The sequence below is a fragment of the Chroicocephalus ridibundus genome, chromosome 7 (genome assembly GCF_963924245.1).
Source record: "Chroicocephalus ridibundus chromosome 7, bChrRid1.1, whole genome shotgun sequence".
In the NCBI taxonomy this organism is placed as follows: domain Eukaryota; kingdom Metazoa; phylum Chordata; class Aves; order Charadriiformes; family Laridae; genus Chroicocephalus; species Chroicocephalus ridibundus.
In genome coordinates, this window is record NC_086290.1 from 55,532,255 (window position 1) to 55,545,132 (window position 12,878).

The 12,878-nt window shown below is 52.7% G+C and overlaps 1 protein-coding gene across 1 annotated transcript in view; it reads left to right on the forward strand.

Moving 5' to 3' along the window:
• RTN4RL1 (reticulon 4 receptor like 1) overlaps window positions 1–12,878 on the forward strand; it is a 32,066-nt gene extending 19,188 nt beyond the window's left edge. Inside the window, exon 2 of the mRNA XM_063340370.1 lies at window positions 10,472–12,878. Coding sequence (XP_063196440.1) covers window positions 10,472–11,835 — 1,364 coding nt within the window. The 3' untranslated portion in view covers window positions 11,836–12,878. The remainder of the gene's footprint in view (window positions 1–10,471) is intronic.

Sequence of the window (12,878 nt, forward strand, 5' to 3'; positions counted from 1 at the left end):
GGGCAGAGGAACGGCAGAGCGCAGCTATTCACACCGCTCTGCTTTTATCGCTGTGCTTTTCGCGAGCCGGTAAAAAGTTCAGTGCAAAGCACAGGAGAGGTCTCTGAAAGGCAGCCGCGCTCACGACCCAGCGTGCCGGCACACATCTCCACCGGGAACGGGGGTTTTTATGGCGTCTGTGATGCTCGCTTAGCTGCCGACCCACAGGGATGTCCGCTTGGAGGGCTTGTAGCATCACCCACCCCAAGAAGGAGACCAAGGGCTTGGGGAAAGGTGCTGCTGCCCATTTAGGGTGCGGGAGAGAGGCCCGAGCCTGCGGGCTGGGCTCCAAATGACGCCATCGCTTCTTTCTTTTGCGGGGGGAGGGAAGAAAATGTGACAGAGCCAGCGGCTTTGATGCCTGCCCGTCAGTCTCCTTCCCCCCTGCTGCAGGCAGAATGATGTGCCGCTGAATGGGGAAGAAGGTACATGACAGGCTCCAATTTGCCCTCTTCTCCACCAAACGCAAGGACATCCAGTAAATCTGAAATGCAGAAAGACTGAAAAGGGATGAAAGGGAGCCGACGCGGCACGGTACGTAATTGGCTTGTGGATCTCGGTGGCACAGGACACTGCTGGGGTCGGGACCTCAGCGGGATTACACGTTTATAGAGCTAATGCTCTCCCTATTAGCCATGCTAGCATAAAAACACTGCAGAAGGGCCATTCTCCTCCCTGTTTCAGGCTGCCATCTGCTCCCTGCTCCATCCAGGTAAAGGCCCATCCAGCGCATCCCAGGTTTTCGGCAGCTTCCAGTTTTTGCATCTCCTGCGGCCGTGGGCTGGATGGCGGGGCAGCCGAGCATGCCCGGAGAGCCTGGGCAGCTGTCACTTTGCTCTTCCCTCTCACATTTGCTCTTTTCTGGCTGTATTTCTGATCCTGAAGAAACTCTCCGTAGGTCCTAGCCAGCCGCTGGCAGGGAAATGAGCTGGTGAAGCCGCTTTCGCTATGCATGAGCTTGTTCGGCATTTGATAACGATCTGGCTGGCGCTCATCTGGGGTGGGTTTGGTCATCTCATCTGCAATTGTTTTGCTGTAAAGCAGCTCGGAGAGTTGGCTAGCCGGCTGTTTTTTACAAAGGACACCCGTCCTTATTACTACTGTGAATGAACTACTTTGCATTTCTGTGAATGGGAAGGAAAACTTGTCACCTCGGGACAAAAAGGGAGTGGAAGCATCTGATGATCCCCCTGAGAAGCCTCAGACAATCCACTAAGCTCAAGTCATCCTCCTGTATTTCTCTCTCCTCGGGGGCAATTGGAATGATTAGTCCCTTCTCAAGCACCTCAAGATGTCTCTGTCCTTTGCCAATTCCTGTCCCCGCCTTCACTGCAGGCTGCTGGCGCATCCCGCCGGAGCCCCGTCCCGTGCCGGGGACCAGCAGAGGATGCCTCGTCCCTGCTGGGGATCAGGACAGCAGTGTCGGGAACCGCTGAAGCCCCCGGCTGTGCCTGAAATCCCGCAGTATCTATGCACGCCATGCTCAGGGTGTCCCCTGGGCCACGCCGTCCTCTCCCAGAGGAGCAGGAGTCCATCCTGGTGTCCATCGACACCTCCAGCCGCAGCAGGACCCAAGGACTTGACTCATCCATGTGTAAAGCCAGACGTGCTGTTTCCCTCTGGCGTGCCTCGGCTCTGGGAAGGTCCCGTGCGCTGTTGAGGTGCTGGTCCATCATGTGCGATGGGGTGAGATGCAAGGGCACAATAAACCCTCTGGCAGCAGGGAAAGGAGAATCAGGAAAAGATGATGATTTCTTCTCCCTGGTATCCAGGGATAGGACACGTGGGAATGGTTCAAAGCTGCACCAGGGGAGGTTTAGACCAGACATTAGGAAGCATTTCGTTACCAAGAGGGTGGTCAAACCCTGGCAGAGGCTTCCTGGAGAGGTGGTCGATGCCCCAAGCCTGTCAGCGTTTGAGAGGCACGTGGACAATGCCCCTAATAACACGCTTTAACTTTTGGTCAGCCCTGAAGTGGTCAGGCAGTCGGAGTAGATGATCCTTGTAGGTACCTTCCAACTGAAATTTCTATTTCTATTTCTTTTCTATTCTATTCTATTCTATTCTATTCTATTCTATTCTATTCTATTCTATTCTATTCTATTCTATTCTATTCTATTTCTTTTCTATTCTATTCTATTCTATTCTATTCTATTCTATTCTATTCTATTCTATTTCTATTTTCTATTCTATTCTACTCTGTTCTGTTCTATTCTATTCTAGTCTACTCCTCTTCTCTTCTCTTCTCTTCTCTTCTCTTCTCTTCTCTTCTCTTCTCTTCTCTTCTCTTCTCTTCTCTTCTCTTCTCTTCTCTTCTCTTCTCTTCTCTTCTCTTCTCTTCTCTTCTCTTCTCTTCTCTTCTCTTCTCTTCTCTTCTCTTCTCTTCTCTTCTCTTCTCTTTTCTCTTCTCTATTCCATTCCATTCCATTCCACTCCATTCTATCCTATCCTATCCTATCCTATCCTATCCTATCCTATCCTATCCTATCCTATCCTATCCTACAGATGTGCCCCCAAGCCCATGCAAGCAGCAGCCCAGCCTCTGGTTTAGATAATCTTCTCCAAAACGCTGGCTTTTGGGGTCCGCAGCGAGGCCGCGGGTTTGTGCCCCCCATGCCCGCAGCCCCGGGACCGGCAGCATCCGACCGCAGCTGTAACTCCAAGGGCATCGCCGCACCGGAAGGCGGACCGCAACCCGGGGTTAAGCAGAGCAGATTACACGGGGAAAACGCGCTCTGCGCTCCCTCTGTTTCTGCATACGTTAGCCCTGAAACAAGCATTTTAAATTAAACAAGTTTCTGGAGCCGATTTTCCAATCCCGCAGCCACTTCCACCATTGGCCTCCTTTTTCTCCTTCCCTTTAGCTGGAGCAGCGGGAGGAGGAGATGCAGACACGGAGAGGAGTGCTAATTAAACAGGGAGTTCCACATTAGGGTACAAATCCTCTGGACCAGCAAAACCCCTGCCAATTTCTGTATTTATTTATTATTTTTTTCAGTACAATTGTAATTTCCAGCGGTGCCTCCAGCACCGGGAGAGAGTTCAGGGGCTGCTCTTGGAGAGGATTAGCGCGCTGGAAGCATTATTACTTTCCTTCGCTGTGAATTCAGGAGTGATTCCCTGATGGCTGCACTCTATATAGAAGTGAATCGGTGCTAATTTGTTTTTGAGGATCACACATCCACCAACATGTGAAAGACAATCCTGCTTCTCGATGTATATTTCGAGTCAGTGCTACAGCAAACAACGGAAAATAAGCAAGCAAAGGAAGCCAGACCTCCCTTGCCCAGAAAGCCAGAGCTGGAAAAGAATGGACTTTTTATTTTTTTTTTGCTCGTGTGAGTTGGTGCTGCATCTTTCCAGGATTCTTTTGGGTTTTGGCTGCGATGGGCAGCGGGGGCACGGGCATCCCTCGCACAGAAAGCCTCAGGGACGCCGCATCGGACATCGGGATGTCAGAGAGACTGAGCATAAAAGGCTCCCTTTCTTTTTTTTTTTTTTTTCCCTTTTAAATCATCGTCGAGTTTAACTGCAAGAGAGGAATAAATTAGCTAATTGAATCTGTAACGACAGAGGGGCCGGGCACCTGGCAGGAGAGCAGCCGCCCCGCCACCCATCGCTCCTCTCTCTTTATTTGTGTGATTCAGAGGGACGCGGTCCATGGGGAGATATCAGAGCCGGCTGAAATGGAAGACAAAGCTATTGTTTCAAACAGAGTTATCGATTTTTACATTATTACACTATGAAATTTATGGTCTGGTTTCCAACTGCAATAGGAGTTAATGACCACCATCCAGAAACTTCCAGGTGACCTTGGCCTCGACTTTGGTGGAGGAAGGTGAATAGCTCCGGATACCGGGTTGGCAAACGTAACATGAACTTGCGGCACCCTAAAGGACTTGATTTTGGGGTGCTGCTGACCTGAGCTTTAAACTCCACGCTGGTTGACAGCAGTGATGGAGGTGGGGGGTTAGTGGACCTTCTCAGCTCCAGATAAAATCCACATCTGCTGTTAAGCAATGTTTTGCTCCTCTTGAAGCACCATGGGCATCGTCGGAGCTCCTGAGCATGTTTCTCCACCCTCAGCCGCCCACCCGGCCCAGCCTGGCCGACCAAGGGTTTGCTCCGGCCGGTCGCCGCCGGAGCAACGCAAACCAGGGAGCTGCGGGATGGCTGAGGAGCTCCAGGAGAGGAGGCAGAGCAAAAGAAAAACCCTGTAAGAGGAGAGAGCAATGGGCAATGCCCGCAAAGCCGGCAGCTGCCTGCAAAGGGCACGGCCCATTCCCGGTGCCGGCCGGCTCTCGCATCCCGGCCACGCGAGGATGATTTGCTTTTTTAATGTTGGGACCACCAAAGTGGGGTCAGGGTGACCAAGAGGAGGTTTATACCAGTCACCGCACGAGATACCGGTGACACAGAAGGGTTCGTAGGGGCTACGGCACTCCCAAGTCTAACGCCTTTTCTGGGATTTTTCTTAAAAGGTACCTCCCGATGCATCTTTTGGCACCGGCCTCTTCCCAAAGCTTTCCTTAGCAATATTCCTTCCAAATTTCCTTGTATGCTTCTTCCTCTGGGAAATGTCTTTCCACTTGCCAGCGAAGGAAGGCAATTTCCAGCTGCTGAAGAAGGGTTTTTTTTCTTGTAGTACCTCCTCCCTGGAACATCCCCGATGCTGCACCCTGAGCTAAAGTCGTGTGAAGCCAGTAGCCTCCAAGCTCATCTTCTGCCTCGGAGGTCATAATTGCCATTAAATCACAGCTTGCCTAACCAAATTATGCAAAACCGAAATTATCTCCAATGATTTTTATGTTGCTGAAACGTTCCAGAACTGCCGGGGTGATGACTGGGGGATTGGGAGCAGCTGTCACTCCATCAGAAACCGTAACTCCAAACAGCTGGGATCTGTCAGTTATTTATGACACCGTTCGCAACAAAAAAAAAAAAACAGAGGGAAAAAAAAAAACAAAACGATGAAGGTGGATGGGTGGTTGCCGTTCTCCGGCTGAAAGGCAGCTCGTGCCGAAAGCAGAGCCCCGTGCCGTGTGCCGGCGCTGGGAGCTGCAGCCGATGCCGCGGGGAGCGAACCCGGCGAGGATGCTCCTGCTGCCCAGCGCCGCTGGACCACGGGGGCAGCACCTAAAGGGCTTTGCAGAGAGGCTGGAAGCAAGCTGCCGCTCGCTGGGGAATTCAGTCTTTGTGACGGTCAGGATGGGTTTGTTTATTTTATCCTCTGTGTCGCCCAAAAAAAAAAAGAAAAAAGAAGAAAAAAAAAAAAAGAGGAAAAAAACCCCCGCAGCTACTAAGCAGAGGTCTGACACCGCTTTGTCGAACCGTCCCAGATCTGAAGTTTCGCTCTTGGCTCGCGCCCAGTTGCTGTGGCTGCTCCGGCCTTGCCTTTCATCGTCCTTCACTTGGCGGATGAAATTGTGAACGTTGGAGGCTTCTTTTTCTCCCTAAACAACAGTTTCTCCCTATGGCGGTGCGAACATCCCCTTTCCGAGTTAGTTCCCAAGTTTCAAAGTATATTTTCCCCCAGGGGCCGTGGTCATCTCTTTGTGTCCCAGTTCACTCGGGGTGGATTTAGAAAGCATCCTTTGATAGATCCAGGGTGTGAACGGGGCAGGAAAAAAAATCTCTCTCTGGAGCTGGTTGACAGCGACGTGGTGGTGTTACACCAGGTGTGAATTTGGCCTCAGAAGAGGGTGGGTGAGTGATGAGTAAGCTTATGCCTTTTTGATAATCCCGGCTGTGAGCAGAAGCCAGATGCTTTGTCCCCACTTGTAGCTCGCTCTGGTTAAGTATTATTATTTATATTATGTAGTAGCTATACATAGTGTTTTATGGCGGTAAAGATACATAAATCAGCAACCAGAAGACGAGGGCTTTGCTCTAAAGAGCTTATAAATCTAACAGCTTGAGCAGCACCGGTAATGGACGCAGTAAGCAGGCAGTCAAAGTTGTGTGTAGACATGAGCTAAGATGGGTCTCCCAAAGCAGATGGCGATTTAGGAGAGATTTGGAAGAGAAGCAACGTGCTCCATCCTCCAGGCCAGAGCCCGGCAGAGAATTAGAGGGGCCGTGACCCTTATAGCTTGGCCGGGCGGAGAGGGGAAACAGCCGTGTGAGAAGAGCAGGGAAGGGGCAGGGGGTGGCGGGGGCTCGTGGCGGGGCTGCCTTTTGGGGGGGCTCTGCAGGCGCATCCCCCCCTGGGGCTGAAGCATCTCATCTCGTCCTGAGTGACTCCTTCCCCTTGAGCCTGAGGGTCCTCATGAAAAGAAGCGGCGTCACATCTTCCTCAATAAACCACGGCTCTTGCCTTGCTCAGAGACACAGCAAAGCGTTAAAAGCGTTTTAAAACGCAAGAAAACCGCCGGCGCGGGTGCACCCTGCGCTCTGGGTCCAGCAGTGCCGTGGGGACAGAGCGGAGCCCAGGCCAGCGTCCCCGCCGCGGTGGCAGAGAAGTGCTCCAGCCCTTCGAACCTTCCCCCCCCGCCCCGCCCCGAGCCTGGGTATCAAACCAGCTTTTTTTTTTTTTTTTTTTTAAATCTTAATTTCTTCCTGTGCTGGCACCGGCCCGGGAGGAACCTGGTCTGGGCTGGAGAGAGATGTGGCTGTGTCTGGCCGAGGACGCTGGCTCCGGGCGTCTGCATTCTTCTGGCCGCTTTCAGCTCTTGCACAAATTGAGGCTTCACGCTAAATGCATTACGCCGTATAACAATTAATCCCGTGCTACATATAGAAAGTCCTTACTCATCAATAATGCATGCGGGAGGAGCGATTTTCACTCTCGGTAATAAGGCTAAGACAATGGAAACAAGCAGGTAATGGAGAACATTTATAATGATGTTAATCTAATAATGAGTCTAATGCTGTTAAAAGTAAGACTGCAAACTGGACGCATCCAAAGATAAATTATTTCAAGCATTCATTAACTGATGCCTAATTAATGCCCAATTAGAGAGATGCTACATGGGAAATGGTTTGGACAGTTGGACGAATTCATTCCAATCGCTGAAACCTCAGTCAGGCGGCAGAAGGACACGGCGAGCAGAAGCCGGGGTGACACAGCGCGTCGGTGGGAGGAAGCCAGGAGATAAACACCCCCGTGCTGGTTTTATCCGTGTCAGCAGGGCTTTGTTTTTATTCACTTCACCGGCAGGTTTCTGCTGATTTTTGCGCGCCGCGTTTGAAGCTCTCCCTCCCTGGTGAGCTCCGACACACCTGCTGGTGACCCTCCATCTGCCTCGCAACCTTTACAAGATGAAGTCGAAAGGGCTGCATCAGGAATAACAAGTTCAACAACTTAGGCAGGAAACCAGAGAACCAGGTTGGGACCTTGAGGGAAGCTCCCGAAGGTGTTTTCCAGCCTGGGAAGCCCAGCGAGACCCAAGTGCTGTCTCGTCCCGGTGGGGCTCGGCTGCTGGCCATGGCAATGCTGGTGGTACCAGCCTCAGGAGCATCATGGCTTCATGACCACAGCCTGTTTCGTTCCCGGATCTAAACCGTGACCAAGCCCGGGGCCTCCCAGGAGTAGCTTCTCGCAGCACTAGGCAATTGGCAGGTTTTACGGGCTTGGAGGGAAAGCATCCTTGATGGGACCATGTGCCCATAGTGTGTCAACTGGGGAGTCCATGAGTTTCTTCTTTCCAAGGCCTGCCCACCTAATTCTTATTTTTTCTAAGCTTTCATCCTTCTGTTTCCCCGTTCTCCTTACCCCCGAGTTGCAGCACGTAGGTAGAAACATCTCTCTGGCTTTTCTTCCTACCTTCCTACCTTCTTCCCACCTTCCTACCTTCCCAAGAAGCTGAGAACCAGCAACCCCAGAGTATCCCCGCTGCCATCCATCTCCCTCTCCATAGGAACTCCAGCCATTAACTCACAAAGGCCTGTTAATTAAAGAGATGGACTCGGTTCCCTGTGACCTTTACCTGCGGAGTTATCCCCGCCGGCAGGGAGCCATTAAACACCGCGCTCCCTTTACACCAGGAGCCTCTGCCTTGGCCGTGCTCCAGGGAGACCCCGGCTGCCTTCGTCCATCGCCGCGCGTCGCTAACAGCCGCCTGTCATCACCATCCCCATACGTGAAATCGTGTATGCTCCGAGATCCCTGCCCGGCTCCACCTCCCGTCAGTTAATCCCGTTAGCCTGGCAACTGTCGTGTCACGGAAGAGCGCATAAAACTGTTGTTTGGAAGCAATATGTAATCTTCCAACCTGCTGCTTAGAGCTGGGAGATGGTTTATTGATTCAGGCCCTTGTGATTTGGTATTTGCAATAACAGACTCCGCATGTGGGAGATCGTCACAGCGCTTGTGCCTGGCAGGATTTTACTAATAAACATAAGACCTACAGAAGGTTTTGTACTTCAGTGTCACCGAGGTACGACAGGGAGCAGTGAAGCCGTCCCACTTTGGCGACGCGCATCTGCGGGCAAAAAACCCAGCAGAACGTGCCTGCAAACGTAGCTTTACCTTTACCATCGTTATCTGGCACTTGGAGAACGACGATATCCTGAGGATACCGCTGTTTCCCGGGCTGGGCTCGCACGGCGAGTGGCAGCCAGGGCTCCCGTTTTGGCAGGGAGCGCTCGGTAGTCAGCGCCGGCACGACGCTCCCACCAGCACGGCCCCTCTCGCATCGCGAAGGCACGACAGCAAAGCCAAAATGGCACAGCGGTGACTTGGAGAGCGTCCCTTCTCCTACACAGCCGTAGGAGTTGTCGCGAATGAAGCGTTCCCGACTTACAGCCCCTTTCTGGCAGCGGCGCAGGAATGAGACATCCCTCCCGGTAGCCAATGCTTAATTTCTGAAGGGCAGTGCCTGGAAGAAGTTCCTCCCCCCCTCCTTCTCATCGCAGCCAAAGCTTGGTCCAACGCTTTGGCTAGCGACGCTATTTTATTTCTTTTATTAACAGCCCAGTCAGAGATGACTGCCTCTTACTGGTGATTAATGGAGAGTCTGAATAACCCAGTTTATCTAAAAATGCGACAACTTTGCGTTGAAAGGCTGGGTCCAGATGGACGGGTCACCTGCTGTTAACTATGTGGTAATAGATCTCCATACCAGGCAAAAGGCAACGGTAACCACGCAGTTATATTTCAAACACAATTAACGTGAAAACAGTGAGTTTTTTTCGCCTCCCACTTGTATTCAGCTGTAGGCGCTGAAAAGAGGGACTGTAAAAGCCCAAGGGGTCCAGGCTCATGGACGAGCTGGTGATAACGACATGGAGTAATTAGAGATGAACTCCACTTCCACTCTCGTTTTTCAGATTATTACAAGCCGAGTGCAAGGCGAGGACTCGTGGGCAGGATGGCACCGGCAGCTGTACGCCGCTCCGATTTTACTCCTTTCCCCTGCGAAGTCCAGAGGCAGAATTCATTAGACGCGAGCAAATTTTTTGCGTGTTAAGAGGAAAAAAAAGCCAAATCGAGGAGGAAAACCTGAATGAGGAATGACAAGCCTGGTGCCACGAGTCTGAAAAGCCGCTTGGCGTAGAAGGAATAGCCTGAAAGCAAGCCTGGTGCGAGGAGTGGGAGAGAGACGGGAACAGGGCGGTGAAAGCGGCACTCTGCGAGCTGAGCGGAGGGAGGGGATGATTACTGCCTTGCTCACCGCTTCTCCGCTGCAGCGAGAAAGCCCCGGTCACCAGCACACGCTGTAGCATTAGGGGATGCAATATGCTTTGCCACAGGACATCCATTTAAAAATATGTCTTGGGCATCCCACTTCCAAACGGAGTTTTCGGCTCGGCCTTTTCCGCCGACTGCTGGCAGCGTTATTTTCCTGTAAAATCGCTGGGTTTTCAGGGTGGACGGGGGTGCCTAAGAACTGTCGTGAAAAGGGATGGCGGGGATGGGTCTGCGCCCTTTGGGGGAGCTGGGTAGTGCTGTGCAGATGCGCTGCTCACGTGGGATTTGAGGTGATTCACTGGGAATTGCTAAAGCTTTCCCCCTGCCATACGTAAGCGCGGGCGATTTCAGAGGTGCGTAACAGGAGGGGTGGACGCCTCCAAGGGTTTCGCATCTCCTCTGGTTTGCTCTCACGCGTTGCCACAGCTGCCTTTCCCCCTCTGACCGGCCGCGCTGCCTGCCTGCAGGCAAGAGGCTTCGCCGCCTTCGCTTCCAGCGGGAATTTCCCCCGCCCCGGCCCCGGGAGAAAGTTTTTCCCGCCTGGTCAGGGCCGGGAGCGACGCCGCCTGCCTGTTGCAGGCAGGGCGAGGAGGCAGGGAGCACTCCACACGTGGCATTTAAGCTACCGTGGGTGACGAGCCCACTCATCCCAGCCGCGGTCGTTTCCGTGGGTTAATTCAATGAGCTGAGTTAATTGGGGGCGTTTTTTTCACCCGGAATAGTCCCCAGGGCAGCCACGGGTGGGTGGCTGGGGGGGTGCCCGAGTCCCCGCTGACGCCGCTCTCCCCTCTCTCCGCACAGGGGGGTTTGCAGAGCTGCTGCTGGTGCTGCTGGGGCTGAAGGTGCCCGGCGCCCTGGGCTGCCCCACCGACTGCGTGTGCTACCCCTCCCCGATGACCGTCAGCTGCCAGGCTCACAACTTCGTCACCATCCCCGAGGGCATCCCCGAGGACAGCGAGCGGATCTTCCTCCAGAACAACCAGATCACTCTGCTGCTGCGGGGCCACTTCAGCCCTTCCATGGTCACCCTCTGGATCTACTCCAACAACATCACCTTCATCGACCCCAACACCTTCGACGGGTTCGTCAACCTGGAAGAGCTGGACCTGGGGGACAACCGCTACTTAAGGGCTTTAGCTGCAGACACTTTCCAAGGGCTGGTGAAACTCCATGCCTTGTATCTGTACAAGTGTGGGCTGAGCTCCCTCCCCAGCGGGATATTCGGTGGCCTCCACAACCTGCAATACCTTTACCTGCAAGACAACCACATCGAGTTCCTTCAGGATGATATTTTTGTTGACTTGGTTAACCTCAGCCATCTTTTTCTCCATGGAAACAAGCTCTGGAGCCTCCATCAGAACACGTTCAGGGGACTAATAAACCTGGATCGGCTGCTCATCCATCAAAATCAGCTGCAGTGGATTCACAGGCGGGCTTTTCACGACCTCCGAAGATTGACCACCCTTTTCCTGTTCAATAACAGCCTCTCGGAGCTGCAGGGGGACTGCCTGGCCCACCTGGGAGCCCTGGAGTTCCTCAGGCTGAACGGGAATCCGTGGAGCTGCGACTGCAAAGCCCGTTCGCTCTGGGAATGGCTGCACAGGTTCAGAGGCTCCAGCTCCAGCGTCACCTGCGAGTCCCCCGAGCAGATGCACGGCAAGGACCTCAAGGTGCTAAGGGCAGAAGACTTTAGGAACTGTTCGGGGTCCGAGTCGCTCCATCAGATTAAAACACATACTTTCTCCACAGCGGACAGAGGAGCCTCCAAAACCCACCACCCTCACCACTCCTCCAAGGAGAAGGGGAAGGAGAGAGGGGCCGAGAACAGTTTGCACAGCAGCCAGCCTGCCGGCCCCCCCGGCTCCCGGCCGGGCTATCGCAAACCCGGCAAGAACTGCACCAGCCACAAAAGCCGTAACCGAACCTCCAAACCGGTATCCTTGGGGCCGCGGAAAAACGGGCAGGAGGTTCCAGACTATGTGCCTGATTATCAGCACAAATTCAGTTTCGGGGCGATGCCAACGCTCCCCCCCAAACGGAAGGGTAAGTGTACCCGGCGGACCCCCATCCGCCCCCCCAGCGGGGTCCAGCAGGCAGCCGGCTGCTCGGGGCTCAGGGCATCGCTCCTGGTTTTTATGGTGGTGTTAGCGGCCGTCATACGCTGAGCCCCCCCGGCTGCGGACGGAGCGAATCTGTACTGCCACCAATCTACAAAGGACCAGAGTTTCTTTTCTTCTTCTTTTTTTGTACGTGGCGAGCGTTGGCCTGGCCAAGGGAGGAACGTTGTCGCGGCTTCTGAGGGTCTCTGCGTGCCCGGCCAGGCTGCCAACGCGGACTGTGCCGAACGCAGCGGGAGCGGATTAAAAGGCATTATCACACCTTGTCACAAACAGCCTAACCGAGCACCTACAACAACAAAAAAACGCCAACCTTACAAAAAAACCCAGATAACAGGGACGGTAGCCAATTCGCCGGTGACAACAACCGGACAAATGGACTGTATCCATGCTCTCGTGAAATCCCGTTCATTTGAGAGCGCTCTGAACGACCCCTCCAATTACCGAAAGGAACATAATTGCTGTAAAAAAACGATCACCAATTAAGCCTACGCTGTTTCTCTGAAAGTGAGTGCAAGGACACTGATACCGATGTAAGAAGGACATTGGTTCTCCCATGTTTTAGCCCCTTTGGCTCCAAACCCAGAGGCCAAAGTTGGCTGGGAATCTCTTGGAAGACAATCTCAAACCCCTGAACATCTCAGGCATTACAGCAGAACAGGGCTTGCCTGCTGGGCTTGGAGTAGCCAACGACCAAAGGAAAGACTGATTAGAGGTGGAATTAAACAAACAAACAAAAAAACAAAACCCCAACAAACCCAACACTTAAAGAAATGCGGTACCCGCAGGAGGTGCGGGTTTTTTGTAACCATGTTCACACACCTGAAAAAAAAAACCCCAACAAACAGAACAACCCCAACAAATGCACAGGCTCCCTCCTTCCCCTCAGTTATCCATATGTATGTCTTATAATGTTTATAAACTATATGGAAACTATATCTTCAGAACTAAGGATTGTATCGTTGAATTTATAGCAGACCAGTATATGATTTTTCTTTTTTTCTTTTTTCTTTTTTCTTTTTTTTTTTTTTCTCGAGAAAACAAACCGGCAGCAGTGCCTACAGATGCTGAAAGCCATCGGGCGGGCTCAG